This window comes from Marmota flaviventris, chromosome 12 (genome assembly GCF_047511675.1).
Source record: "Marmota flaviventris isolate mMarFla1 chromosome 12, mMarFla1.hap1, whole genome shotgun sequence".
NCBI lineage: Eukaryota > Metazoa > Chordata > Mammalia > Rodentia > Sciuridae > Marmota > Marmota flaviventris.
In genome coordinates this window covers 14,653,549-14,680,656 of record NC_092509.1, presented here as the reverse complement: position 1 = coordinate 14,680,656, position 27,108 = coordinate 14,653,549, and the positions used below count along the sequence as shown (strand labels likewise).

At 41.1% G+C, this 27,108-nt stretch overlaps 1 protein-coding gene across 1 annotated transcript in view; it reads right to left on the bottom strand.

The window, feature by feature from the left end:
• Ryr2 (ryanodine receptor 2) overlaps positions 1-27,108 on the bottom strand; it is a 478,528-nt gene that overhangs the window by 272,428 nt on the left and 178,992 nt on the right. Inside the window, exons 17-18 of the mRNA XM_027947992.2 lie at positions 24,183-24,318; positions 14,953-15,048 (exon numbers count right to left, since the gene is read on the bottom strand). Coding sequence (XP_027803793.2) covers positions 14,953-15,048; positions 24,183-24,318 — 232 coding nt within the window. The remainder of the gene's footprint in view (positions 1-14,952; positions 15,049-24,182; positions 24,319-27,108) is intronic.

Sequence of the window (27,108 nt, the reverse complement as noted above, 5' to 3'; positions counted from 1 at the left end):
CCAGGGGTCCGCAGGCGTGGTAGGAGGGGCAGGGCAGATCCGCCGCCCGCGCCTCCAAGGTAGGCAGACCTACAACAGACCTGCGGATCAGGCCCAGGAGCCTGCCAGCGTGGTACAAACACCACCCTAATTGGAGTAGTGGCAGAGCAGAGTCGCCGCCCGTGCCAGGAACAGGCCCAGTGTCCTGCAGGCGGGGTAGTCACGACACCCCAATTGGAGTAGGGGCAGAGCAGAGCCTCCACCCGTGCCCGAAAGGTGGGCAGATCTGCGACCCACCAGCGGGACAGGCCCAGTGGCCTGCCGGTACGACAGACACGTCACCCCATTTGCAGTAGGGGCAGAGTAGAGCCGCCGCCCGCGCCTGCAGGGTAGGCAAACCTGCAACCGACCGGCGGATCAGGCCCAGTGGCCTGCCGGCGTGGTACACTCGTCACCCCAATTGGAGTAGGGGCAGAACAGAGCCGCCGCCAGCTCCCAGAACAGGCCCAGTGACCTGCCGGCGTGGTAACCACGACACCCCAATTGGAATAAGAAGAGAGCAGAGCCGCCGCCCGCACCTGCAGGAAAGATACCCAAGCAGTATGAAAAGACAAGGAAAGAAAGGACCACAAGCAATGCAGGTCAACGCAACTTTAGAAGAGGTAACAGCTGCAGCAGATGGAATGTCAGAAAAAGAATTCAGGATATATATGCTTCAGATGATCTGGAGTATCAAGGAAGACATTAAACAGCAAAATCAGACAATGAAAGATCACTTCGACAACGAATTACGCAAACAAATCCAGGAAGCAAAGGATCAACTATACAAGGAGATAGAGGTTATAAAAAACAAACAAACAGAAATCCTAGAAATGCAGGAAGCAATAAACCAACTTAAAAACTCAATGGAGAATACTACCAGCAGAGTAGAACACTTAGAAGATAGAACATCAGACAATGAAGACAAAGTATTTCAACTGGAAAAGAACATAGACAGCTCAGCAAGACTGTTAAGAAACCATGAGCAGAACATCCAAGAAATATGGGATAACATTAAGAGACCAAATTTAAGAGTCATTGGGATACAGGAAGGTACAGAGCTCCAAACCAAAGGAATGAGAAGTCTATTCAATGAAATAATACAAGAAAACTTCCCAGACTTGAAGAATGAGACAGAATCCCAAATCCTAGAAGCCTACAGGACGCCGAATGTGCAAAATCATAAGAGATCCACACCTAGACACATTATAATGAAGATGCCCAACATACAGAATAAGGAGAGAATTTTAAAAGCTACAAGAGAAAGGAAGCAGATTACATTTAGGGGTAAGCCAATCAGGATAACAGCTGATCTGTCAACACAGACTCTGAAAGCTAGAAGATCCTGGAATAACATATTTCAAACACTGAAAGAAAATGGGTTCCAACCAAGAATTGTGTATCCAGCGAAATTAAGCTTCAGGATGGAGGATGAAATTAAAACCTTCCACGATAAACAAAAGTTTAAAGAATTCGCAGCTAGAAAACCATCTCTTCAAAACATCCTCGCCAAAGCATTACAGGAAGAGGAAATGGAAAATAACAATGAAAAACAACAGTGGGAGGTAGGACAGTAAAGGGGGGGGGGATAATCAAAGAGGAAAACAAACCATGTTTAGTAACAGAAATAAACAAATATGGCTGGAAGAACAACCCATATCTCAATAATAACCCTAAATGTTAATGGCTTAAACTCACCAATTAAGAGACACAGGCTAGTAGAATGGATCACAAAACAAGACCCAACAATATGCTGCCTACAGGAGACGCATTTGATAGGAAAGGACATACATAGGCTGAAGGTGAAAGGTTGGGAAAAATCATATCACTCATATGGACTTCGGAAACAAGCAGGAGTGTCCATACTCATATCAAATAAAATAGATTTGAAGCCAAAGTTAATCAAAAGAGATAAAGAGGGACACTACATACTGCTTAAGGGAACCATACACCAACAAGACATAACAATCATAAATATTTATGCCCCAAACAATGGTGCAGCTATATTCGTCAAACAAACTCTTCTCAAGTTCAAGAGTCTAATAGACCACCATACCATAATCATGGGAGACTTCAACACACCTCTCTCGCCACTGGACAGATCTTCCAAACAAAAGTTGAATAAGGAAACTATAGAACTCAATAACACTATTAATAACCTAGACCTAATTGACATATATAGAATATACCACCCAACATCAAGCAGTTACACTTTTTTCTCAGCAGCACATGGATCCTTCTCAAAAATAGATCATATATTATGTCACAGGGCAACTCTTAGACAATATAAAGGAGTAGAGATAATACCATGCATCTTATCTGATCATAATGGAATGAAACTGAAAATCAACGATAAAAGAAGGAAGGAAAAAGCATACATCACTTGGAGAATGAACAATAGGTTACTGAACGATCAATGGGTTATAGAAGACATCAAGAAGGAAATCAAAAAATTCTTAGAGCTAAATGAAAACACAGACACAACATATCGGAATCTATGGGACACATTGAAAGCAGTTCTAAGAGGAAAATTCATTGCTTGGAGTTCATTCCTTAAAAAAAGAAAAAACCAACAAATAAATGATCTCATACTTCATCTCAAAATCCTTGAAAATGAAGAGCAAAACAACAGCAAAAGAAGTAGAAGGCAAGAAATAATTAAAATCAGAGCTGAAATTAATGAAATCGAAACAAAAGAAACAATTGAAAAAATTGACAAAACTAAAAGTTGGTTCTTTGAAAAAATAAACAAAATCGACAGACCCTTAGCGATGCTAGCGAAGAGAAGAAGAGAGAGAACTCAAATTACTAGCATACGGGATGAAAAAGGCAATATCACAACAGACACTTCAGAAATACAGAAGATAATCAAAAACTATTTTGAATCCTTATACTCCAATAAATTAGAAGATAGTGAAGGCATAGATAAATTTCTTAAGTCATATGATCTGCCCAGATTGAGTCAGGAGGATATAGACAACCTAAACAGACCAATATCAATTGAGGAAATAGAAGAAACCATAAAAAGACTACCAACTAAGAAAAGCCCAGGTCCAGATGGGTATACAGCAGAATTTTACAAAACCTTTAAAGAAGAACTAATACCAATACTTTTCAAGCTACTTCAGGAAATAGAAAAGGAGGGAGAACTTCCAAATTCATTCTATGAGGCCAACATCACCCTGATACCTAAACCAGACAAAGACACTTCAAAGAAAGAAAACTACAGACCAATATCTCTAATGAACCTAGATGCAAAAATCCTCAATAAAATTCTGGCGAATCGGATACAAAAACATATCAAAAAAATTGTGCACCATGATCAAGTAGGATTCATCCCTGGGATGCAAGGCTGGTTCAATATACGGAAATCAATAAATGTTATTCACCACATCAATAGACTTAAAAATAAGAACCATATGATCATCTCGATAGATGCGGAAAAAGCATTTGACAAAGTACAGCATCCCTTTATGTTCAAAACTCTAGAAAAACTAGGGATAACAGGAACATACCTCAATATTGTAAAAGCAATCTATGCTAAGCCTCAGGCTAGCATCATTCTGAATGGAGAAAAACTGAAGGCATTCCCTCTAAAATCTGGAACTAGACAGGGATGCCCTCTCTCTCCACTTCTGTTCAACATAGTTCTCGAAACACTGGCCAGAGCAATTAGACAGACGAAAGAAATTAAAGGCATAAAAATAGGAAAAGAAGAACTTAAATTATCACTAGTTGCAGATGATATGATTCTATACCTAGCAGACCCAAAAGGCTCTACAAAGAAACTATTAGAGCTAATAAATGAATTCAGCAAAGTGGCAGGATATAAAATCAACACACATAAATCAAAGGCATTCCTGTATATCAACGACAAATCCTCTGAATTGGAAATGAGGACAACCACTCCATTCAAAATATCTTCAAAAAAAATAAAATACTTGGGAATCAACCTAACAAAAGAGGTGAAAGACTTATACAATGAAAACTACAGAACCCTAAAGAAAGAAATAGAAGAAGATCTTAGAAGATGGAAAAATATACCCTGTTCATGGATAGGCAGAACTAACATCATCAAAATGGCGATATTACCAAAAGTTCTCTATAGGTTTAATGCAATGCCAATCAAAATCCCATCGGCATTTCTTATAGAAATAGAGAAAGCAATCATGAAATTCATATGGAAAAATAAAAGACCCAGAATAGCAAAAACAATGCTAAGCAGGAAGTGTGAATCAGGCGGTATAGCGATACCAGACTTCAAACTATACTACAGAGCAATAGTAACAAAAACAGCATGGTACTGGTACCAAAACAGGCGGGTGGACCAATGGTACAGAATAGAGGACACAGAAACCAATCCACAAAACTACAACTATCTTATATTTGATAAAGGGTCTAAAAGCATGCAATGGAGGAAGGATAGCATCTTCAACAAATGGTGCTGGGAAAACTGGAAATCCATATGCAACAAAATGAAACTGAATCCCTTTCTCTCGCCATGCACAAAAGTTAATTCAAAATGGATCAAGGAGCTTGATATCAAATCAGAGACGCGCCGTCTTATAGAAGAAAAAGTTGGCTACGATCTACAGTCGGTGGGGTCGGGCTCCAAATTCCTCAATAGGACACCCATAGCACAAAAGTTAATAACTAGAATCAACAAATGGGACTTACTCAAACTAAAAAGTTTTTTCTCAGCAAAAGAAACAATAAGAGAGGTAAATAGGGAGCCTACACCCTGGGAACAAATCTTTACTCCTCACACTTCAGATAGAGCCCTAATATCCAGAGTATACAAAGAACTCAAAAAATTAGACAATAAGAAAACAAACAACCCAATCAACAAATGGGCCAAGGACCTGAACAGACACTTCTCAGAGGAGGACACACAGTCAATCAACAAGTACATGAAAAAATGCTCAACATCTCTAGCTGTCAGAGAAATGCAAATCAAAACCACCCTAAGATACCATCTCACTCCAGTAAGATTGTCAGCCATTAGGAAGTCAAACAACAACAAGTGCTGGCGAGGATGTGGGGAAAAGGGTACACTTGTACATTGCTGGTGGGACTGCAGATTGGTGCAGCCAATTTGGAAAGCAGTATGGAGATTTCTTGGAAAGCTGGGAATGGAGCCACCATTTGACCCAGCTATTCCCCTTCTTGGTCTATTCCCTAAAGACCTAAAAAGAGCATGCTACAGGGACACTGCTACATCGATGTTCATAGCAGCACAATTCACAATAGCAAGACTGTGGAACCAACCTAGATGCCCTTCAATAGACGAATGGATAAAAAAAATGTGGCATTTATACACAATGGAGTATTACTCTGCATTAAAAAATGACAAAATCATAGAATTTACAGGGAAATGGATGGTATTAGAGCAGATTATGCTAAGTGAAGCTAGCCAATCCCTAAAAAACAAATGCCAAATGTCTTCTTTGATATAAGGAGAGTAACTAAGAACAGTGTAGGGACGAAGAACAGGAGAAGAAGATTAACATTTAACAGGGATGAGAGGTGGGAGGGAAAGGGAGAGAGAAGGAAAATTGCATGGTAATGGAAGGAGACCCTCAGGGTTATACAGTGGAGGAGGTAGAGAGAGAGGAGGGGAGGGGAGGGGAGAGGTGGGGAGGGGGAGGGTGGAGGATGGGAAAGGCAGCGGAGCACAACAGACACTAGTATGGCAATTTGTAAATCAATGGATGTGTAACTGATGTGATTCTGCAATCTGTGTATGGGGTGAAGGTGGGAGTTCATAACCCACTTGAATCAAAGTGTGGAATATGATATGTCAAGAAATTTGTAATGTTTTGAACAACCCACAATAAAAAATTAAAAAAAAAAAAAGCCAACAGAATGCTGAGTGACAGTCTTGAAACCATGCATTTTGTAAGACATTCTTATGTTGCTGACTCCGTGCTTTGTGGGGGTTTCATTTTGTCACTTATTCTACAATTCATCACAGAGTGCATCATAGAGGCTTAGCACATGCTGTGCAAGATCCTGGGAATGAACTAAAAGAGGAGAAGTTGCCATCACTCCTGGTCTCACAGAGCTTACAGCACGTAATTTCAATCCTAGCTACAGCACCTCCTTAGAACTTAAAAGAGTGACCTCTAAGATGCGTGGTCTCACAGGCTTCATCTACAAAGTGAAAATTATAATAGAATCCACCTTATAGCCTAACTGTGGGAATTCAGTGGTGTAACCCTTACTCAAAAGAAGAACAGAAGTATTTCAGATTTGGGAATATTTGTATATACATAATGAGATATCTTGAAAATGGGACCAAAGTCTAAACTTGAAATTCATTTATATTTCACATACACCTTATACACACAGCCTGAAGGCAATTCCATGTAATATTTTAAATAATTTTGCACATGCAACCGAAGTCTGAGTCCCACAAGTACCAGCGGGTAGGAGTGTTCTCCCCCTTGCGGATGCTAGGGAAGCTGTGTCCTATGCCTTATGCTCTGACTGCTCTATCACATGAAGTTAGGTGTCCTGCCTTCCACTTTTTGTGTCATTTTGGTGCTCAAAAAGTTTTATATTCAGATCATTTCAGATTCCTGACTTTTGGATTAGGGATGCTCCACTTACATGACATTCTCAGCACAGTATCTAAATCCATCTCAGATTTAGGCTACACAGTGAAAATCTAGGCAGTCAGTAAAAAGCTCAAAACTCTAATGACTGCATTCTCCCTCTGAAATGAAGAATCCACAGAAATGATGGAAGATGGAAAGCATGGGCTAAAGTCCATACTTTTTTTTTTAATGAATTTTAAAAGCCATGTACGTGTAAGCATCTGTAGGATGAACTCTCTAGAGCAAGCGTATGCAGATTAACCAGTCCTTCAGAGCAGGCTCTGAGCCATGATGCTGCACCTCGGTTAGGCCATGGACACTTCATTTGAAGCATGGCCAAAAGGCAAGTGACCCAGTACAATTACTTGATGAAGGGTCATAGGATTCGTGAATCACCAGAGTGGAACTAGTCAGGCCAGAGAGTGGCAATAAACAGCTACCTATCAGTATCAGTCATCACAGCTGCAACCTCAATTCTGCTTCTGACAAGGAAACACCACCTCAGCACCCCACAGGACTAGAGGAGGCCAGGAGGAACATGAAATCAACATTTGCAATCTTGTTTTCTAGTAAGTGTTCCCCAAGTGCGGTCTCCCTGGATCCTGTGGTTTTTCTGAAACAAGACTTCCTCTTTATTCCTCTGGCTCACCAGGATTATATGAAAGTCACACTGAAAGGCTGTGCAAGAAGAAACAGAATCAGTAAGAAGTGGTGAACCTGTGTAGGCTGCAGGTGGCCAGGCTCCAGAACAACCCTGGTAAACAGAAGGAAACAGGACAGAAATGTGGATTCCAGGAATTGTCCTCCAACCCACCACAAAACCCCCAGGGAAACAAAAGCTCCCCTGGATTAGGGGCTGGCAGGAGGAGGTGGCTGCATCAAAGAGAGAGCAGGACAACAAGACAGGTGGCAACAGCTAACGTGCACTTGTCCCTACGGGCTGGCCACTGCTGAAAACCTGCAGTGCAGCAGCAGCCCAGGATGCTGGGCCAGGGTGGATTAGGGTCAAGACAGCACAAGATGCAGGGAAGAGACAGAACAGGAGCCAGAGGACCAACTGCCCTCAGACATTCCCTGGTCCATGCCTGCTCACCAAACCCTGAGAAGCCAGTTAATACAAATCTCTAGACCACCTCTGTCAGATCGGGCTCAACTATGACCAGCAGTTTCTGCCATAGTGGCAGATCTGGAGGGTTCTGCACTGGGGTGTCCATGGCTCTCAGACCAGGCCTCATGCCCTTCCTCAATAGGGCCCACCAGCAGCTGACTCTCCAGGACAATTCAAGCTCCCTACTCATAGGAGGGACCTCTGCCAGCACAATTACCATCAAAGAATCATAGAGTGTACGACTGAGGCAAAATTAAAAACAAGCTAAGAATGTAAAAGAACATGGTAAATGTACACAGAAAATTAAATGCCTTCTGTGAGCCTGAAACACTATTTAGTAACAAAATACATTACAGAAGCCAAAGGTCTTATAAATCATTCAACAACCCTGAGCCAGCATCCACGAACTAGGCTACCCAGGACTGTCTGTCTCTAAAAGTTAAAAGGACACTAGGAACTTCTGGTGCCTATTACTTGAAATGAGCAACATGTGTGAAAAGGTATCCTGGGAAAATGATTACAACATCACCCAACTATATAGCACAAAGGACTAGATTTTTTTCTAACACTGAGATGGTTCAAGACTTTTTGGAAGAAACTTTTTCTAAAACTATAATTTGTTATCCATCTCATCATAGGTAGGATTGGAGAAAAGGATTCTGAAAACAGTAAAGATTTCAGATAACAAGCTGATTGTTTTTCCTTTATTCTATTAAAAATGTTCTCTGTCCATTAATCTACTGAAGGTCTCTAGGTTGGTTCCACAGTTTAGTTATTGTGAATTGAGCTGCTATAAACATTGATGTGGCTGTAGTGTGCTATTTTTAGGTCCTTTGGGTATAGACTGAGGAAAGGGATAGCTGGGTCAAATGATGGTTCCATTTCCAGATTTCCAAGGAATCTCCATACTGTTTTCCATATTGGCTGCACCAATTTGTAGTTCTACCAACAGTGTATGAGTGTACCTTTTCCCCCACATCCTCACTAACACTTATTGGTGTTTGTCTTCATAATAGCTGCCATTCTGACTGGAGTAAGAAAAAAAATGTGGTATATATACACAATGGAATTTTACTCAGCAATAAAAGAGAATAAAATCATGGCATTTGCAGGTAAATGGAGAAGATAACGCTAAGTGAAGTTAGCCAATCCCAAAAAAACAAATGCCATGTTTTCTCTGACATAAGGAGGCTGATTCATAGTGGGTAGAGTAGGGAGGGGGAGCATGGGAAGAATAGACAAACTCTAGATAGGGCAGAGGGGTGGGAGGGAAAGAGAGGGAGCAGGGGTTTAGCAAGGGTGATGGAATGTAATGGACATCATTATCCAAAGTTCATGTATAAAGACACAAATTGATGTCAACAGACTTTATATACAACCAGAGATATGAAAAATGATGCTGTATATGTGTAATAAGAATTGTAATGCATTCTTCTGTCATTTATTTTTTAAATCAATGAAAATAAATAAATAAAATAAAATAAATTTGGCTACAAGTTAAAAAACAATGCTCTGTCATTTGCAGTTTACTTTGGGAGACTCCTCCACCCCCATTTCCCATTGCTGGTAAAATAGAGCAAAATACAGGAATCCCTCAAATCCAAACTCTATTTTCTGTCTTTTCAGATACAACTTACTGCCCGAGGGAGGAAAGAAGCAGGAACATGGCTGCGTGCAAACTTTTCTAGCCTAGCTTAAAGACGCTTGATTTTTGACATTTGACTATTAAACTAGTAACTTTTAATTACTGTTTCAAATGTTTAGGATTAATATCTCTTAAAAATTAATTGAAATTTCCCTGCCTTCACAAGTGATCAGTCAGCATAACATCACTTGCTTGTCTGGATGTGAATGACCCGATCTTTACATAAAACAACAATCACCGTGTGTGATACAGGTGAGCTGTGGGTGCTGGTAGATGACAATGGTATGGAGTCCTAGGGCCAAACAGGTACTGACCTAAACAGCCACCATAAAAGATTTGCTTTAAAAAGTCTCCAATGGCATGATGCTGATTAGTTTTTTTTTCCCCAGTTCAGGAGCATGATCTCTCAGGTTCAGCATGGCTGGTTTCCCAGGAAATCCAAAGCTCATGCCGCCTTTCCAGGGCCTTCTCTGGCTCACTGTCTCTTACTGTTATCATGGGTGCTGCTTGAATTGCAGCTTACTATGCTTTCTACACCAGTAAGAGTGGAACTCAAACAATAACCCATGTAGCTCAGACGCAACTAGATGTCAAAGAGGTGGGGGTCCCAGGACATAGGATTCTGGGACTTCTGTCTTTGGAAAATAATGAGCTTAAAATCTACAAGAACTGGTTGTGGCAACTTCAGGAGCTCTAGCCTAACCTATTTTCAGGTACTCTCAATCATATTGTGTAACAGCACAAAGCCTCCACATCTGTCTGCTCCACAGACTCCATCTGCTCACACCTAAAGGGGCTCATTCAAGGCACTAATAAGTATTGGGAGGAATTCACAGGTTTCCCATGGAAAATTCAAAGGCAGCACTGCAAATCCATGTGGGAAATAAGACGTGCCAAAAGTCTGCCTTTCCTGACTAGGTGACATCAGCTCTCTCTTGTCCCCAAACAGTATTTCAAGGGCTGGGAACCCTAAAGAAAAGCCTGATCTTCAGAAGTATGTCAACTGCACTTGCTCAGACCAACCTTGTGTCTTTGCAACTAACTCTGGCCCAGACATAATCACACATGAATCCTGGGACAATAACTAATTTCTCTTTCATTCCCTCAAGGAATTCAGAGCAGTCATTCTTATTAACTGATCAGGTCCTCTAGAAGATCTTTATGCACTGGAGACCCTGGTCAACTAGTGATGATGCAGAATCTGACAAAAGAGTACAGTCCTTTCAGCTGCCCTTTCTGAGCCATGCCATCCCTTAATGAGAGAGAGAGAGGAGCTGGCTGGGCTACCACATCGGGACTTAGTGTCAACCCTCATCGGCCCACCTAGGGCACACGCCTCACTTCCAACTACCAACTCCTGGGCTTCTTTGCTTCAGGACTGGCTCTGACCTGAGTAGAGCTGAGGGGCCCCAGAATAGTCACCCCCTGGGAACAGCACCACCTCATACCCTAGTCCCTGGGGTGGGAAAACTGCAAGGCAAAGTCTGTGTGTTTCCCTGGTGAAAAGCAGCTCTGGTCACCCACAGCAGTGACTCGCTTATAACACAGCCACTCTGGCCCCTTGCCTATCTCATGTTCTCATGTCCCCAAAAAACTCACCTTTGAATCTTATGTCAAGGTCAACTTCCAATGGGACTCAAGCCAAGGCAAGCTGGAACTTTTCCAGTTGAATAAGAGGAACGAGGTATGTGAGATCTATCGTACAGTATGGTGAATATAGTATAGTTAATAACCGAATATATTTCAAAATCTCAAAGGTTCTCACCACAAGAATAAATATCCAAGATGATGGATATATTTATTAGATTTAATGAATAACTTCCCATGTGCACATATTTTATGACTCTGTATCCCATAAATATATGCAATTATAATTTCTCAATTTTCAATAATTTTTAAAAATTGTTCGGTTTTATTCTTCTCCCCTCCTATAAAATTTGGTCTTTTTAGATAAACATGATAGAGTGTATTTTGACATACATACATGAAGTACAACTTCCCATTCTTGTGGCTGTACATGATGTGGACTTACACTGGTCAGGTGTTCATACATGAACATAGGAAATTTATGTCAGGTTCATTCTATTGTCTTTCCTATTCCCATTCCCTCTACTTTCCCTTCATTCCCCTTTGTCTAATCTAATTAACTTCTATTCTTCCCTCCACCCCTCCTCACTGTGTTTTAGCATCCATACATCAGAGAGAACATTCAGCCTTTGTTTTATTAGGATTGGCTTATTTCACTTAGCATGATAGTCTCCAGTTCCATTCATTTCCTGAAAAATGCCAAAATTTCATTCTTATTTATGGCTAAGTAATATTCCATTGTGTATATGTATCACATTTCTTTAATTTTTTTATTTATATATGACAGCAGAATGTATTACAATTCTTATTACACATCCAGAACACAATTTTTCATATCTCTGGTTGTATACATAGTATATTCACACCAATTCATGTCTTCATACCTGTACTTTGGATAATAATGATCATCACATTCCACCATCATTAATAACCCCATGCCCCCTTCCTTCCCCTCCAACTCCTCTGCCCTATCTAGAGTTTGTATATTCCTCCCATGCTCCCCTTCCCTATCCCACTATGAATCAGCCTCCTTATATCAAAGAAAACAATCAGTATTTGGTTTTTTGGGGATCACACATCAGATAGAGCACTAATCTCTAGGGTATATAAAGAACTTAAAAAGCTGAGCACCAAAAATCAAATAACCCAATCTATAAATGGGCGAAGGACTTAAACAGACACTTATCAGCAGATGATATACAATCAATCAAAAAATACATGAAAAAATGCAAATCAAAACCACTCTAAGATTTCATCTCACTCCAGTCAGAATGGCAGCTATTAAGAATACAAACAACAATAAGTGTAGTGAGGATGTGAGGAAAACGGCACACTCATACACTGCTGGTGGGACTGTAAATTGGTAGAGTCAATTAGGAAAGCAGTATGAAGATTCCTTGGAAAATTGAGAATGAAACCACCATTTGACCCAGCTATCCCTCTCCTTGGTCTATACCAAAGGATTTAAAAACAGCATACTACAGGGACACAGCCACATCAATGTTTATAGCAGCACAATTCACAATAGCTAAACTGTGAAACCAACCTAAATGCCCTTCAATGGATGAATGGATAAAAAAAATGTGGCATATATATGCAATGGAATATTACTCAGTAATAAGAGAATAAAATCATGGCATTTGCAAGTAAATGGATGGAGTTAGAGAAGATAATGCTATGTCTAGTTTCACTACATTTTTTAAAAGCTCCTTGGTGACTACATTGCATCTTCCTATAGTTTTTGCTCCACTTCTACTATAAGAGATTTATTTCAACCAGCTCCCATCCCTTTTTCTTAAGTCTTAATTTTGAGACTTCTGATCATTTCTCACAAGTGGTATTTATATAAGCAAATATAATTGAGCAATTGAGGAGTGCACCAAGAGGATCAAGAAAAATAAGATTAAGAGAAGCCCATGAGACTCTGCTTAGAAACTAGATTTTGTGTAAAAAAATAGAAAAAGCTGAACCAGAACACAAGAGAATACCATATCAGTATAACTATACCTAGTTTCATCTCCATTAATAATCTCATACTCAACAAGGCAACGTAACAGGCCAGTTAAGATTAAGGAAAGTGGCACCAGACAGTCAGGACCAATGAGGTGGCTGAGTTGCTTCAGTTATTAAATTTTCCTGAGTCTCATCTGTATAATTCCCTCATCTAAGATCTGGGGATAATAACAGCATCTACCCCAGGGCCATCATGAGAATTAATGGTTAGTGTTTGTAAAGCACATAAAACAGAACCTGGCATATCCTGGTTAATTAAGAGATCTACATCTCAGTGACTTCAGTGAGATTTGTACAACATTGCTGGTAGAAGACACAATGGATCCTAAAAGGAATTCTGCAAACATGGTGCTTAGCTACAGGTGAGGGAACATCTAATTCTCTGGTTTAAATCAGAAGGGGCCATCAAGTCCACAGAACACTGGGGCCACCGTTCCTTCCATTCTGCAGTTAGTTCCCCTGGCCTCTGTGTGCAGATTTTATGCGACTCTGTTCCAGGCAGAGCTGAGGAAGTAGCAGCCTCTCCCCCAGAAAGGCTTTCTTTGTGAAGCAGAGGCCAGAACAGGGCAGCCAGGCATTCCCAGTCATAAGTGACATTCAGATTTTAAGAATTGTGCTTTTCAGCTTCTAAAACTAAAAATGACAAAGGAAAATGTGCTTGGAATGAGTCATAAGCCAATGGACACCCTCCTCACAGTGTAATGTCCTCCGGCTTCAGTGGCTGGTCTGTACTCTGGCTTTCTAAGACTGGCCGCCCATGGTCCCTGACATCCACAGAAAACTGAGTTGGAAAATCTTTAGGAAAAATGTTTTGCACAGCCAGGAAAACCAAAGCTCTGTGTGCTAAGCCACTGGTCCCGCCAGCAGGGCTGGGCCATCCCTGGAGAGGCTCTAGGGCACCTGCTGCTCCCATGCCCACTGTGATCTCCCAGGCTGAGGCAGAAGCCTCCCTCCTCCCACCTGGCTCACATGCCCAGCTTCCTTCCTCATCATTTACTTCTTTCTCTCCATGAGTAACAGGAAGGACAGGAGCCAGGATCCACCAGTGAGAAAATGACTAAAAATAAATTCAGGGACTCTAGAAATTGCCCAGGGAAATTGCCCATGAATGCTGAGAAGGTATTACTGCTCTGTAGTAATAGTGGCGAGGGGTCTGCCTACTACCATTTAAAGCTGGAGGCAACTCTTAATTATCAATGATGCCTGTCTTCAATTGTAGGGACAGGATGTAAATAATAGTGGAGAGAAAGTGAGATGAACTAAAGGAAAAATATGGAAAAGAAGATCAGTGCTAGTGGTCAGACATCTAGGTGACCCTGGTCCCTTGGGTCTAACCATTTTCTTCCCATATATCTCCTTATCTCAGGTTTTGACACCCAACCTCCCAGTGCTAGAGAACCTAGTGAGTGTGCTGTCCCTTCCTTCTTCCAGTTCCCCTCCTTGCCAGCCTGGCCATCACAGAGAAGTCCCCATCACACCAGAATAAAACTAACAAGTTAGAGATGCCTGGATCAGGTTGATGGTAATTACTTTCCCATTAGACAGACTGTTCATTTGTACTTACCAAAATCCTCCTAAATGAAATGTTGTGCTCTGTGATTTGAGAAAATAATCTCTTCCCCAAAGTATCCAAATGATCTTTTAAACATAAGGAGAAAACAAAAAGAATACCCAGCCCATCTTTCTGCTTATACAGTCCATTAGGAGTCATGGGAAAAAAATGAGAATTCCAGCTCTTCAGTGGCTCTCGGGACTTTACAACTAGACTTCTTTTAAAAATGGAAATGGACAGGATACTGTTAGATTGATATTCAGAAATAACTAAAGACAATACTAATGACCCAATAAACAAATTAGAGTCTTCAACTAATTAAAAGGAAAACACATTGAACATCAGAGTTTGTTTTTATGTCCTGAAAGGGCATAAAACAAGAGGAAACAGGAAAAATACCTCTCACCAAGGAAAGAACCAGAAAACATACCCGAGGAAGCTTCTAGTCTTTCCAATCTGCTGATCAGCCAGTCGAGGGAGCCAGAAAATTGAGCACAGTTTTTACGATTTCCTCTAATTAGAGCCGCTGCAAAAGAAGATGATTTCACATTGATACAATTTTCCAGTTCAAAAATCAAGGTAAGCTAATGAGAATGCTCAAATGTTGGATGAAGAACCAAATATCTTCATGTATCAACTAAATCATATGCAAATGCAAACACACAGAGAAAACTGACATGAAAAATTACTTGGTATTTATTAATGGGACTGAAACAACCTCTGCTCATTGGAAGGAAGGAATTCCAGAGAGCAGCTTCCCACACTGGGAGGTAACAATGAAGGGGATGGAAACAGGAGTCGACTCTCTTGGGTTCTGACACCTGCTGCTCTCAATTAGCCATGAGAGTCAAGTATTTCATCTCCCTAGAGCTCAGTCTCCTCTCCCATGTAATGAAGACGTTAGAGCAGTGTAGTTCTCCTGAACATGCAGCACAAAACACCAGGAGACATAACAGCAGGTATACAGAGGGATGTAACTGAACGTCACAGGGAGAAATGATGGGACAGCTATGGCTAGTTAAGTTTGGAAACCATGTGTCTTTTCCTACAGCTCTGCTTCCCACCTGGAGAGTCACAAGGCATTCTAAAGGCTCAGATAACCTGAGGTCATCTATTCTAATTTTGCTTTATCTCGCCTTTTTTACAATCCTTTCACCAAAGAACACTCCTTGTATGAAATTGCTACATGACTTTTGTCTCTTTCAATCTATTTTCTTTTACTTAATTTAAAAATTTAAAGTAAAAATTCAATGGATTAAATTATTTCAAAGCAAGCCCAGTATTTTTTTAAAAAATGAATTCTGTCCTGGTCAGAAACAGCACAAGTGCTTACTAAGGGTTGGTGAGATTTTGAACAATACAATATTTAAAGAGAGGCCAGTAATTTTTAAGAGTAGCTCCATCTTATTTCACTATCTAACTTTTTATAAGAGAGATATATTAACAGGGAAGGGGTGCTGGGGATTGAACCCAGGGGTCTTTACCACTGGCTACATCTCCAGTCCTTTATATTTTTTATTTGTGAGACAGGGTCTGGGTAAGTTACTGAATCTGGCTTCAAATTTGCAATCCTCCTTTTTCAACCTCCCGAGTCACCAGGATTATAGGCACGCACCACGGTGCCCGGCAAGATGTATTAATTTTAAAATCAAATAATACAATAAACCTACTTTTTCCAAAGCAGAGAGAAAACAATGGTATCCACATTCAGAGTGTATGGCAATCTGGAGATGAGCAGAGCACTCTGACACATCTGATGCTAAGTACAATGACAACTTTAAAAGGTGTATCAAAATGTTATACACAGGCTCTCTTCTAAATGAGGAACATGTTTGCCATGCCTTAAACTGCTCTTTGATCTCTGCCTAGTTGGCCTCGAACACTAAGACCCTTCCTCCTCCTGGCATCACATTTTTCTTCCTTTACTTCAGAAATACTGATGCAAATGCATCAGGCCCTATGGCTGGCACAGCAAATTTGAACCTGAATATAAATCCCTTTCCATCTGATATTCTTACTGTACCTTTGCACAGGGCATGAAACTTAGAAGGTATGTTATTTCTCAGCATAAGTGCTGGCACAGTCTTCTATGGAATAAGAATGTAGAATTGTTAAATAACTATGTTACATGTTAAATATAATAAAAAACATTTTGAATGAAACTTTTAAGAAAATGCTAGCTTGCTGAAATAATTTAATTAATGTTGAATAGCTAACTAAATCCCTAAACTTTCATTCAGTCAGAATGTGAAACACAGGCAATATTGGTAATTAATCAAAAATTATTGTTGCAAAAAAGTACTTTTTATTATGGATGGTCTCCAACTTAAAATGGTTCAGCTTACAGGTTTGTTTGTTTGTTTGTTGACTGTAAAATGGTGCAGAAGTAATACATGTTCAGTAGAAACCAACCTTCAAATTTTCAATTTTGATCACTTCCTGGGCTGCAGAGAGGGAATACTATGCTCTCTAGGGACAGGGATACTGAGCAATGGCAGAGAGCAGCGAATCCCAGTCAAACATGGGACCACCAGAATTCACAACTCTCTACAATGTGCTGTGCTGCCAGCATGTGTGTGCAGGTTTGGCTTCGGGGATCACGCCTATTCAATAAACTACACGAGGCATCCATGGGCCCCTTCCTCAACATTCCTCATCTTGGGCCCAGAGCAAAGGTGCTAGTCATCTATGGACTGAGATCTCTGAAACTGAGCCTGAAATAAGTGTTCCCTCCTTGAAGGTGATCTTGTCAAGTATTTTGGTCACAAGCAGCATAAAAGCTAATTAAACATTGCAGAAATGGTCACCTCTGCCATATTACAAAAGCAGCCATCCATTCTGTTTGTTGCATACTTTGAATTGTGAGAAATGATTATTCACACAGAGTTCACCGGAGTCATTTCTCTGACATCTTTAGAAAATCATGCCTGCCTTCCATCATCCCACAGATTAATTTTGTGGACGTCAGGAAAGATGTATGAAAGAGGACCACAGAACACTTTCAAACTATGAGTATCTGTGTCCACAGCATCTGAGGTCTCCCAGATGGCAACTCATAAATCTACTTTTTTTCATTCTCCACCTAAAACACATATTAAATCTATCCATGTCAAATTCCAAATTATTATAGATCATAGTTCTCACATCCTCCTCCTCTTCCCAGACTAAACACACACACTGAAGAAAAAAAGAAAAGCAAAAGAAGGTTCTGACTCATTTCACACACAAACCTAGAAGCAAATCTACCATCTACCTATTTGGAGGAAGGGGCCTGGGGGAACTTCACGAATGTGGAGTTGATATTTGAACCACACCTTTTGGTAGCTGAATAAAGGGCAGTGAAATGCAAATAGATTATAGAATTTTCAATTGTTGTGCAGAATCTGAGACTCTCCCAGCCAGACTGAGGTAGAAACACGCATCCCTGCATATGACTATGTGTCAAGCAATGACAATGAATTCAACAGAAGTGACTGGCAGCAAGTAGATGGTCCTGAAGTCTTCTGCATATCAAGATTCAACAGTTTTATTTGCTAATTTTTCTGGTTATAAAATCAATAGTCACTATAATAAAAACAGAAATCAAGAGAAATTTTAAAAACAGTTTAAAAAATAGTCTCTCATAATTCCACCTACCTGAAACACCTGTTGCATTAAAAATATTGTGTTGGGAGGGTGGGGGTGGGAGGGAGAAAGTCTCTTTATTTACACTGATAGAAAAGTGTTCTGTTTTTTAACTCAACTGGAATTAATGTACAGCGTTTCTTTTACCATCATTTTTCTAGCATTTGTCAGATATGTTAACTGTTTTTTTAACAAAAGTAATGCATTTCAACAGATTAACAATAAATAACAGAACACACAGGAAATGAAAGTAGAAAATCAAATTCCTTCTCCCAAGAAGAAAGCCACCTACCATCCTCCTGTGTGCTCTTTCAGAAACGTTCAGTGTGTAAACAGAAGGTGCCTTTCTGTGTGTGTGTGTGTGTGTGTGTGTGTGCGCGCGTGCGCACGCGCACGCACGTGCGGATATATATTTGGTACAGGGATTAAACACAGTGGCACTTAAAAACTAAGCCACATCACCATCCCTTTAAAATTTTTATTTTTGAGACAGGATGTTGCTCAGAGCCTCACTAACTTGCTGAGGCTGGCTTTGAACTTGCAATCCTATTTTTCTATCAGGTAATATTTCCTTTTCTTACAGATTTATAAAAACAATATATTTTAAAAACAGACTTTGTCTTTTGTACAGGTTGCATATTTTTGCAAATTCTCATCTATTTTGATTCTATGATGATATTATCTTAAGAGTTGTAGATGCCATATAGTCAAATTCATCAGTCTTTGGTTACTTACTTATTCCCACGGTTATTCAGATAGACAGGCAACAGACAGTCGTGAGTAATAGGACCATGAGATTAAGGGAGTAGTTCTATAAACTGGACTACTGTGCTGACCCCACATGCTTTCTTTTATCAATCAATTTACCTGTAACCCTACCTGGCTTAAGTGAATAGGATGTATTATATTCATCAGCAAGAGAACTGTTATCTGCAGGAGAAATGCAAGCCCAAAATGCCTAGGGGAAGACCACAAGTTATCTGGGGGAAAATTTTTCGTGACCCTTTCATAGACCAGATCCTAGGACTCAGGGAAATTAGGCAAATTTCACTTAATCACATAAAATGTGTAAAAACCAGTCAGCAAGGGCCAAGGTGACCTAGACTTGCCCTGAACCCTTGCTATGTGCAGTGGGGACTTGGAAATCTGATGCCATCCTGCTTTCAGTCAAAAGTCTAGAGGTGGGCCTGGGCAAGATTCTGGAAACTTCCCTGAGACCTACAGTAGAACTGGAGGGCTGGGAGGTGCATACCTCCCTTCTAAGAAGACCTACTCTCTCCCTTGAGAGTGCCCTCTTCCATCCCTTCTGATAAACTCACCCCACTACTCTGGGGTGGCACGTCTGCAGTCCTTCTGGTATAATGGCAACAACTGGTGAGAAAGGACCTTGTGGCTGCCTCAGCTCTGCTATGGGCACTGCAACACAACCACACAGCACTGTGGCTGGCTCTGTTAACTTTGCTACCAGTACCTCTCAAGCCACTATGAGCTCCAGAAGAAAAAGCACCTACCCTAGCTACCACTGTCCCTCAATACCTGAGTCAAGGCCCCTCCCATGGTGGACGTTCAATTCATCTTTGAGAAATGGATGAAGATTCTATTATAATCGAAAGTCTGGGTCCCCCACCCCAAGATTCATATGCTGAAAGCCTACCTCCAGGTGATGGCCTTAGGAGGTGGGGCTTTGAGAGGAGATTTAGGCCTTAAGAGCAGAGACTTCAGAAATGCAATTAAATGCCCTTGTAAACAGAGACCCTAGAGACACCCTCTCCCCTTCCACCACAGAATATGCTAGAGCCTTGAGCTTGGATTTCCCAGCCTCCAGGATAATGAGAATCAAACATTTGTGATTATAAGGCACCTATTTTATGGTCTTTTTAAAATAGAAACCCTAATAGAACAAAACATTCTATCAACACCAAGAGATTCATCAGATGCCAAGTCCATGTGCCGCCCCCAGCTTGTTAGCCTCTGTTATAAAAAGACGTCCCACCAGAAGACCACACAAGGAATTAAGATGCTTGAGAAAGCAGGTAGAGGGAAAAGGAAACTTTTTGAAGAATTTAAATAAACAAACACCCAGAATTACCTGGAAGAAACAGGTATGGAATGGGCAATAAACAGAAACTCCTGAGAGTAGCAATGTGCAAATGTAAAGGTTAAATGTATTTGCATACTAGGGCATTTTCATTTGGGGGAAGTATACTTAGAATTGATTTCTTGTTTCATAAAAAAATAGTTTAAAAGTAAAAAATATCCATGTTCCTGAAATCACTGTGTTCTTAGTGACATGTGACATACATGGTTATTATACCATTATCTTCCTTTAAGGAAAATTTCTGGGAATTCTAACTATGTCAATATGAAGTAACAGCACCACCAAATCTTTTCTTAATCAAATGAGATGTAAACAGTTAAGGGAATAGTCACATATATTTAATAAATATTCAAATTTATTTGATACAGAGTAACACCAGACATGCTGGAGGTATGATTCTGAATTGGAATAAAGGACTGGGAGGACCCCTGGCAGAGAATCCAGACAGTGGGCAATGGAGGAAGGACAATATGAGGCTAGGCACAGGGCTGGGTGCTCTAGAGGCCAGGTTCAGAGGCAGGCAGGCAGCGTTAGAGGCTGTGGACTTTCGGTAGGAAGAGCATGAGCCTCCTTGCAGTCTGAAATTAAGATTGAAGGGGAGGCGGCAGATGGCATCCAGAAATCTTGCAGGATCTAGACATCACTCAGGTCTCAAATACAGTCTGACCTCCACATCCACTGGGGACAAAACCACAGGAACAAAAACCTCAGATCCTGAAGCCCCTTGTGTAAAAATGGTGTTGCTTTTTTTACATTATCTATAAATGTCTTCCTGCAGAATTTAAATCATGGCTGAGTTACTTATAATGCCTAACACAATCAGAATGCCATATAAATAGTTGTTCTGCTGTATCATTTAGGGTACAGTACAGATGCCAAGCTTCTGAATAGTTTTAGTCCATGTCCATTTGAATCCACAGAGGCAGATCCCATGGCTGTGGTGAGCTGACTATATTTAGAGTATCAGGTCATGTGTGTGAGATGGAAATGGTGTCTTCAGAGAACATGTGGGATTATAGAGTGTAAAAGTTTCAGACTGGAGATAACTATATAGAACGCTGTACTTCCTCTCACGGACCAACCACAATCATGATCCTATGTGTACAAGCTAATCCAAAACTTTCCTTATTGTATCCACTAATTCTAAGTGATTTAAAAAAAAAAAAAAAACCTACTTGAAAAGCAATAACAAGAGAAATGAAAGCAGATTTTGGAGAAGAAAATGTTACTGTGTCAACAGGGAAATGTTAGTGACATAAGTATCCAAAGAAATTGGCATAATGGTTAGAAGAGCAAAGTAATGTGATATGCTAAGCATTTGACACCTTTATCAAATTTAAGCTACCCAATGACAAGGAAATTTGCTATCGCCATTTTACATTTTTCATTATAAATACAGGTGTCACTGGCTACCTGCCCAGCCCGTTTCCAAGTGCCTAACTTGAAGTCATGTAATCAGCACAACAACCCTAAAAAAAAAAAAAAAAAAGGTACTTTTACTTCCTCCACTTTAAAGATCAGAAAATGGGACACAAATCTGTCTCCATGCCTGAAGGTCACATCGGTGGCAGAGCTGGGCAGCTGGGGGCTTGAGTGCCATTTCAGGAATGGGTCCCTGGCCAGTCAAACCTAGTAAAACTCCCTCCCCTGCCAGAATGACTGGCTAATGAAATGAGAGCTGTGGTTTATCAGGGGTTTGGGAACTGGCATGTTCTCTCTCAAAAGACAGCTAGCTACTAGGAGCAGACTTCTTCTACTTCTCCCTCCCTATCAGAGGATACCTAGGGCACCAGGAACTAACAGAACCCTGCAGAGGCGATAAGAGGGAGCCAATAAGGCCCCTCTGTTGCTTAAGGCAGTTAGGATTTGGGGACTCAGTTACTCAGAACTGAACCACATCCCAAGACACCATCCCGCCTGCAACTTGTCCTTCTCTTTCTATTTGACTTAGCCATTTTAAAATCACCTCTCTAGCCGTGGTCCCATGAAAGCAAATCACAAAACTAGTCATAGTGAGGAGCTGTGCTCACATCCCAGCCCCAGCACTTGCTACTTATACAGGCTCTACGATGATCACACTTAATCCCAAGTAACGCTGTGGAGGTTTGAGGCTGAAGTGTGGAGTTTGCCAGAATGGACTTTTCTATGACCACATGAAAATCATCATAATTCCTTCTGCTCAAGTTCATGGTTCATGGACACATGACCTGCTGAGGGGCCCAACAGAGACTGCAGGGACTAGTTGAGAGGAAAAGATAAGATGTGTATTACCTCAGTTTACCCACTACCTTCTCTCTGCATATGACCCACTCTACCCTTAGACACACAAGTGACAAACCTCTTCATAAAGCACCTCCTTTGAGGAATTCATCTGGTGTCACAAAAGATTAAGTTACAATGTGCTGATAAAAAATAAAACAAAAACAAAAATACCCACTCCAGCCTGTCCCTCATTCAGAAATTCAGTGCTATAACTTCTGCACTTAAGAGAAAAACACACTTTCAGTATTTTGGCACCACAAAATCCTTATCCTAATGATGCTGCGGGTAAAATAATGAATCCAGATGGCTGTAAACCTTCAGTGTCCTCGATTTTGCTCGCACAAATCCAACCAAATGTTACCTCCTATGTCGAATAAGCACAAGAGTTTTATGTGCTAAATTGTATTGTGACTCTATGATGTTTAATGAAGTTCAGTTACACTACAAAGAATTTTCAAATATTTTGAGTGCTCCACATTCTTCATACTAAAAATGCCTTATTCTGTTCCATACTCCAGCACACCTTCCAATTCCACCAGAACCCATTGATTTCATCGATGCTCATTTGCCATATCCACTCCATGCCAGATGCTAAGTTAGATGACAGAGTTGCAAAATCTAGAAAGGGGCTGTTCTTGCCTTTGAAACCAGGACCACACAACTAATTGAGAAACGTGATAGGTACAGACGAATGCTGTTATGGTTTGGATGTGAGATGTCCCACAAAAGCTCACTTGTGAGACAATGCAAGAAGGTTCAAAGGAGAAATGATTGGGTTGTGAGAGTCTTAACCCAACCAGTGATTTATTCCTCTGATACAGATTAACTGAGTGGTAACTAAAGTGGTACGATGGGGCTGCAGGAGGTGGGAACTGGAATGTGGCTTTGGGTATATATTTGTATCTGGCTAGTGGAGTCTTTCTCTGCTTTCTGGTCACAATGTGAGCTGCTTCCCTCTACCACACTCTCCTGTTATGATATTCAGCCTTGAGGAATGGAACCTGCCTTCAATGGATTAAGACCTCAGAAACTGTGAGCCCTCAAATAAACTTATCCTTCTCTGTAATTGTGCTGGTTGGGTCATTCAGTTATAGCAGAAAAAAAGTTGACTAAAACAAATGCCCTCTACCAAGACAGCCACTTACTCACTTGCAAACAGGATAAAATCTGAGGCCCCTCCCAGTTCTACGTAAGAGATAAAAAACAGAAGCAATTGGAATAGTTCAGGCCCATAATAACAAAGGCCTGTGGGTCCAACGGTCCAACAGGAACATGGCAGAAACCACCCCTGGCAGCACCTGATGTAGGTTGAACACACTTAGAAACTGAGAAAAGCAGATCATCAAGGGAAGGAGATTAGAGCAGATCCCTGACATAATGAGGCTGCAAGAAGAGGGAGGCTTGTGACACTAACTCTAAAACAAAAGGGAATTTTTTAATCCATATCCACATGGAGACCCCTCACCTCCACAAACCAGAGCATGGACAGCCTCTGCCTTTGCCCAAGTCAATCTGTTACTCCAGCTACTCTGCCCACTCAGATTTAGACAGTTAACATTATCAGTTACTGATAAATACTTAGTCCTGACCAGAAACATGTTATAAAACTGCTATAACTATTATGTGACCTGTTAAACAGACTAACTCAGTTGCCCTGAGAACTCCAAGGTCCTTACCCAGCAACTCATACAGAGAGTTCAGGATGGATTTCCAGGACTCCCCAGCTTCTCGCCCAGCGACGTCGGCAAAGTGTGCGGCACTGCTATAGACGTGCAGTCGGTCGATGCACTCCAGCACAAGGCTGATCATTCCCTGGAGGGTAAAGAATCCCCATCAGAAACCATCTGCTTACAGAAAACGCTAAACCAACTTAAGAAAGAAGTCTGGCTCAAAGTGTATCTGTTAATCATGAAGAAAATTGAGATAGCTTATTTAAAGGACAGGAAGAAACACATTTGCACGGGAAATGAAATGTTCTTCAAATAATTCAAGTGATTTTAAATCCCAAGTGCCATTTTCAAATAGGAATGGAAGAATAGCATAAAAATACTCACTTTACAATTGCATTTGCACGGCTTAATCCTACACTAAATGACTCCTTCATAAATGGCAGGGTATTGTTAAGCAAGCATCAGAGCAGATCCTTATTCTTAGGCATTACTATAACTACTGAATTAAAGAAAGCTCCTGCAAAGATTTTTTTAAAAATCATTATGAAGAGGTTAATCATTATGAAGGAGACTGGAGATGGCGGGCAGCTGCTTTTCCAGTCCCTCGGTGGCTTGGGGTTCAAGCATCAGGGCTGCTGCTTCCCAGTGATGTGGGTGAAAGGGGGAATTCCCTGAAATTGTAGCAGCACAGAATGTTTGAGGACTCAGAAATTTGGATTCACTGACCAAAGAAAAAGAGAGAGTATGTAGGAGCCAGCTGGCTTGGGCAGCAGCAGGAGCAGAGCTGAACCACCAGAGAAGGGAGGGAAAGAAACACAATGGACAGAGAAACCTGTATATGAGAGAGGCAGCCTGAACCTAAATGATCCAGAGGCTGCACCCTGAACCTATGTTTGACAAGTGCTCTGGCCACAGAGAGCTGAGGTGGAGCCATCTCACCCAGCTGCTGCTGCAGAATCAGGAGGTCACAGCCAATACTGCATCAAAGTCCCAGCAGGCTCCTGCCATGGGGCCCAGGGTGTACCTAGCAGAACATTATTAAAACATGCATAGAGAAGATTGTACCCAGGGGAATTCAAGTTGGAAATGCAGAAGGGAGCCCAACATGGCTTCTCCTTCTAGTCTGGTGGCTCACATGACCAGCAGAGGTGGGTCAGGAATCTGAAACAGGTGTAGACACACTCCAGGAATAAGCTGGGAAGGCTGTGTTGGTGGGCAGCAGAGGGGATGGAGGATTGGCTCCCCTGCTCCACCTTCTGGACCCGCCCCCCCCCCCCCCCCCCCGCAAGTAGAATCCCTGGGAGGATCCTGAGATCCAGACTCCAGCAGGGGTCAGCAACTGCCAGGTCCTAGGGTGTGTTGGCCCAGTCTCCCCAGGCAGACACCACCCAGCAAGTCCTGAGGCCTGATTAGACCTAAGCCCACCCACAGAATTCCCTTCAGAAAACTCTGCAGCAGGCCCACCGGGGAGTGCAGGGAGATGGTCTGTGCAGTCAGAACTCCAAAGGACAGACCTCCCTCTCCATCACACCTACACTGGTGAGAAGGGAGGCTGAGAGCATCTCCACCAGCCTCAATCCTAGGCCACTCCAGCTGGCAGCTCCACAAGCAATGCAAGAGAAGGAAGGGGTAATTCTAAGGAGTACAGAGCCCACGGAGAAATGGAAAGAACCCTCCTAAGGCATAGGCATTAATAATCCATCTTTCCTGGACAGTTTTGACTACCATAGTAGAGACAATTCTTTCATTTTTTTAATAAGCATCTTCTTTCCTTCTTTTTTTCTTGGTGTTCCTGCTGTGATCAATTCTTAGCGCATACATACATACATATACACACACTTCTTTTTTTATCATCTTTAGCATTCTTAATGCAGTTACTTTTCCTTGCCTTATTATTTGAGAGTTATAACACTTTGTTTTATTGTTTCTTACTCTTTCTCTTCTTTCTTCTCCCACTAACAGCTAAATCCCCTTGTTCTCTTTATTACCATTTTGTTTTTGCTATTTTTCCTCCTCCATCTTTTTTTTTCTTTTTTTGGGTACTGGGGATTAAACACAGGGGCACCCAACCACTGAGCCACATCCCCTGCCAGATTTTGAATTTTATTTAGAGACAGAGTCTCCCCAAGTTGCTTAGCACCTCACCATTGCTGAAGATGGCTTAGAATTTGCAATCCTGCTGTCTCAGCTTCCAGAGCCTCTGGGATTATAGGCTTGTAGTACTTCATCCAATTTCTCCTCCATCTTGATAATCTTCACTTGCTACATCTCTTCTGCATTCTCTTGGTTCACATTTTTGAAAATTCTAAGTTTTTTTTGTTTTTTTTACCTTCTTATTACATTTTCTGTTCTCCTAATGAACTGTATTTTCACCGTCTTTTAAAACTATTTGGTCCATATAACTGCTGCTCCACCATTCATGCTGTTGTAGTTATTAACTATATGGATGATTTCATTAACATCTGCTGCTTATTATAATGACAGTTCTTGTTCACAGTTATTTATTGTTTTTGCTGCTGGCAAGCGCTGACCCCATCATTCCTGAGTTTGGGTGACTAGTGTTGTAGATGTCATAGTAGACACTGGGTATTTATTTTAATGCTGTATAATAGTTTTGCTTCGTTTTTGTTTTTTGGTTTTTACCTTTTCTGTAAAGTGCTGGGAATCTATAAGGAAACTACAAGTTTACAGGGAATAAACTCTGCTACTGACCTAAACCCAACCAAGAGACAGCGCACCTTAATCTACACCCAAATTAACTATACTCAAACTTCAGCAACACTTTATTCCAAATAATAGAAAAGTCAAAACCCTCAAATGAATGATTAGATTCAAGTAGGATGAGTTGGCGGGACTCCTCACTTCCCACTCATGAACATTCACTTTTACAGCAAAAACAAAGAAAAGACACTTTGAAAAGAGAAGGTCATCC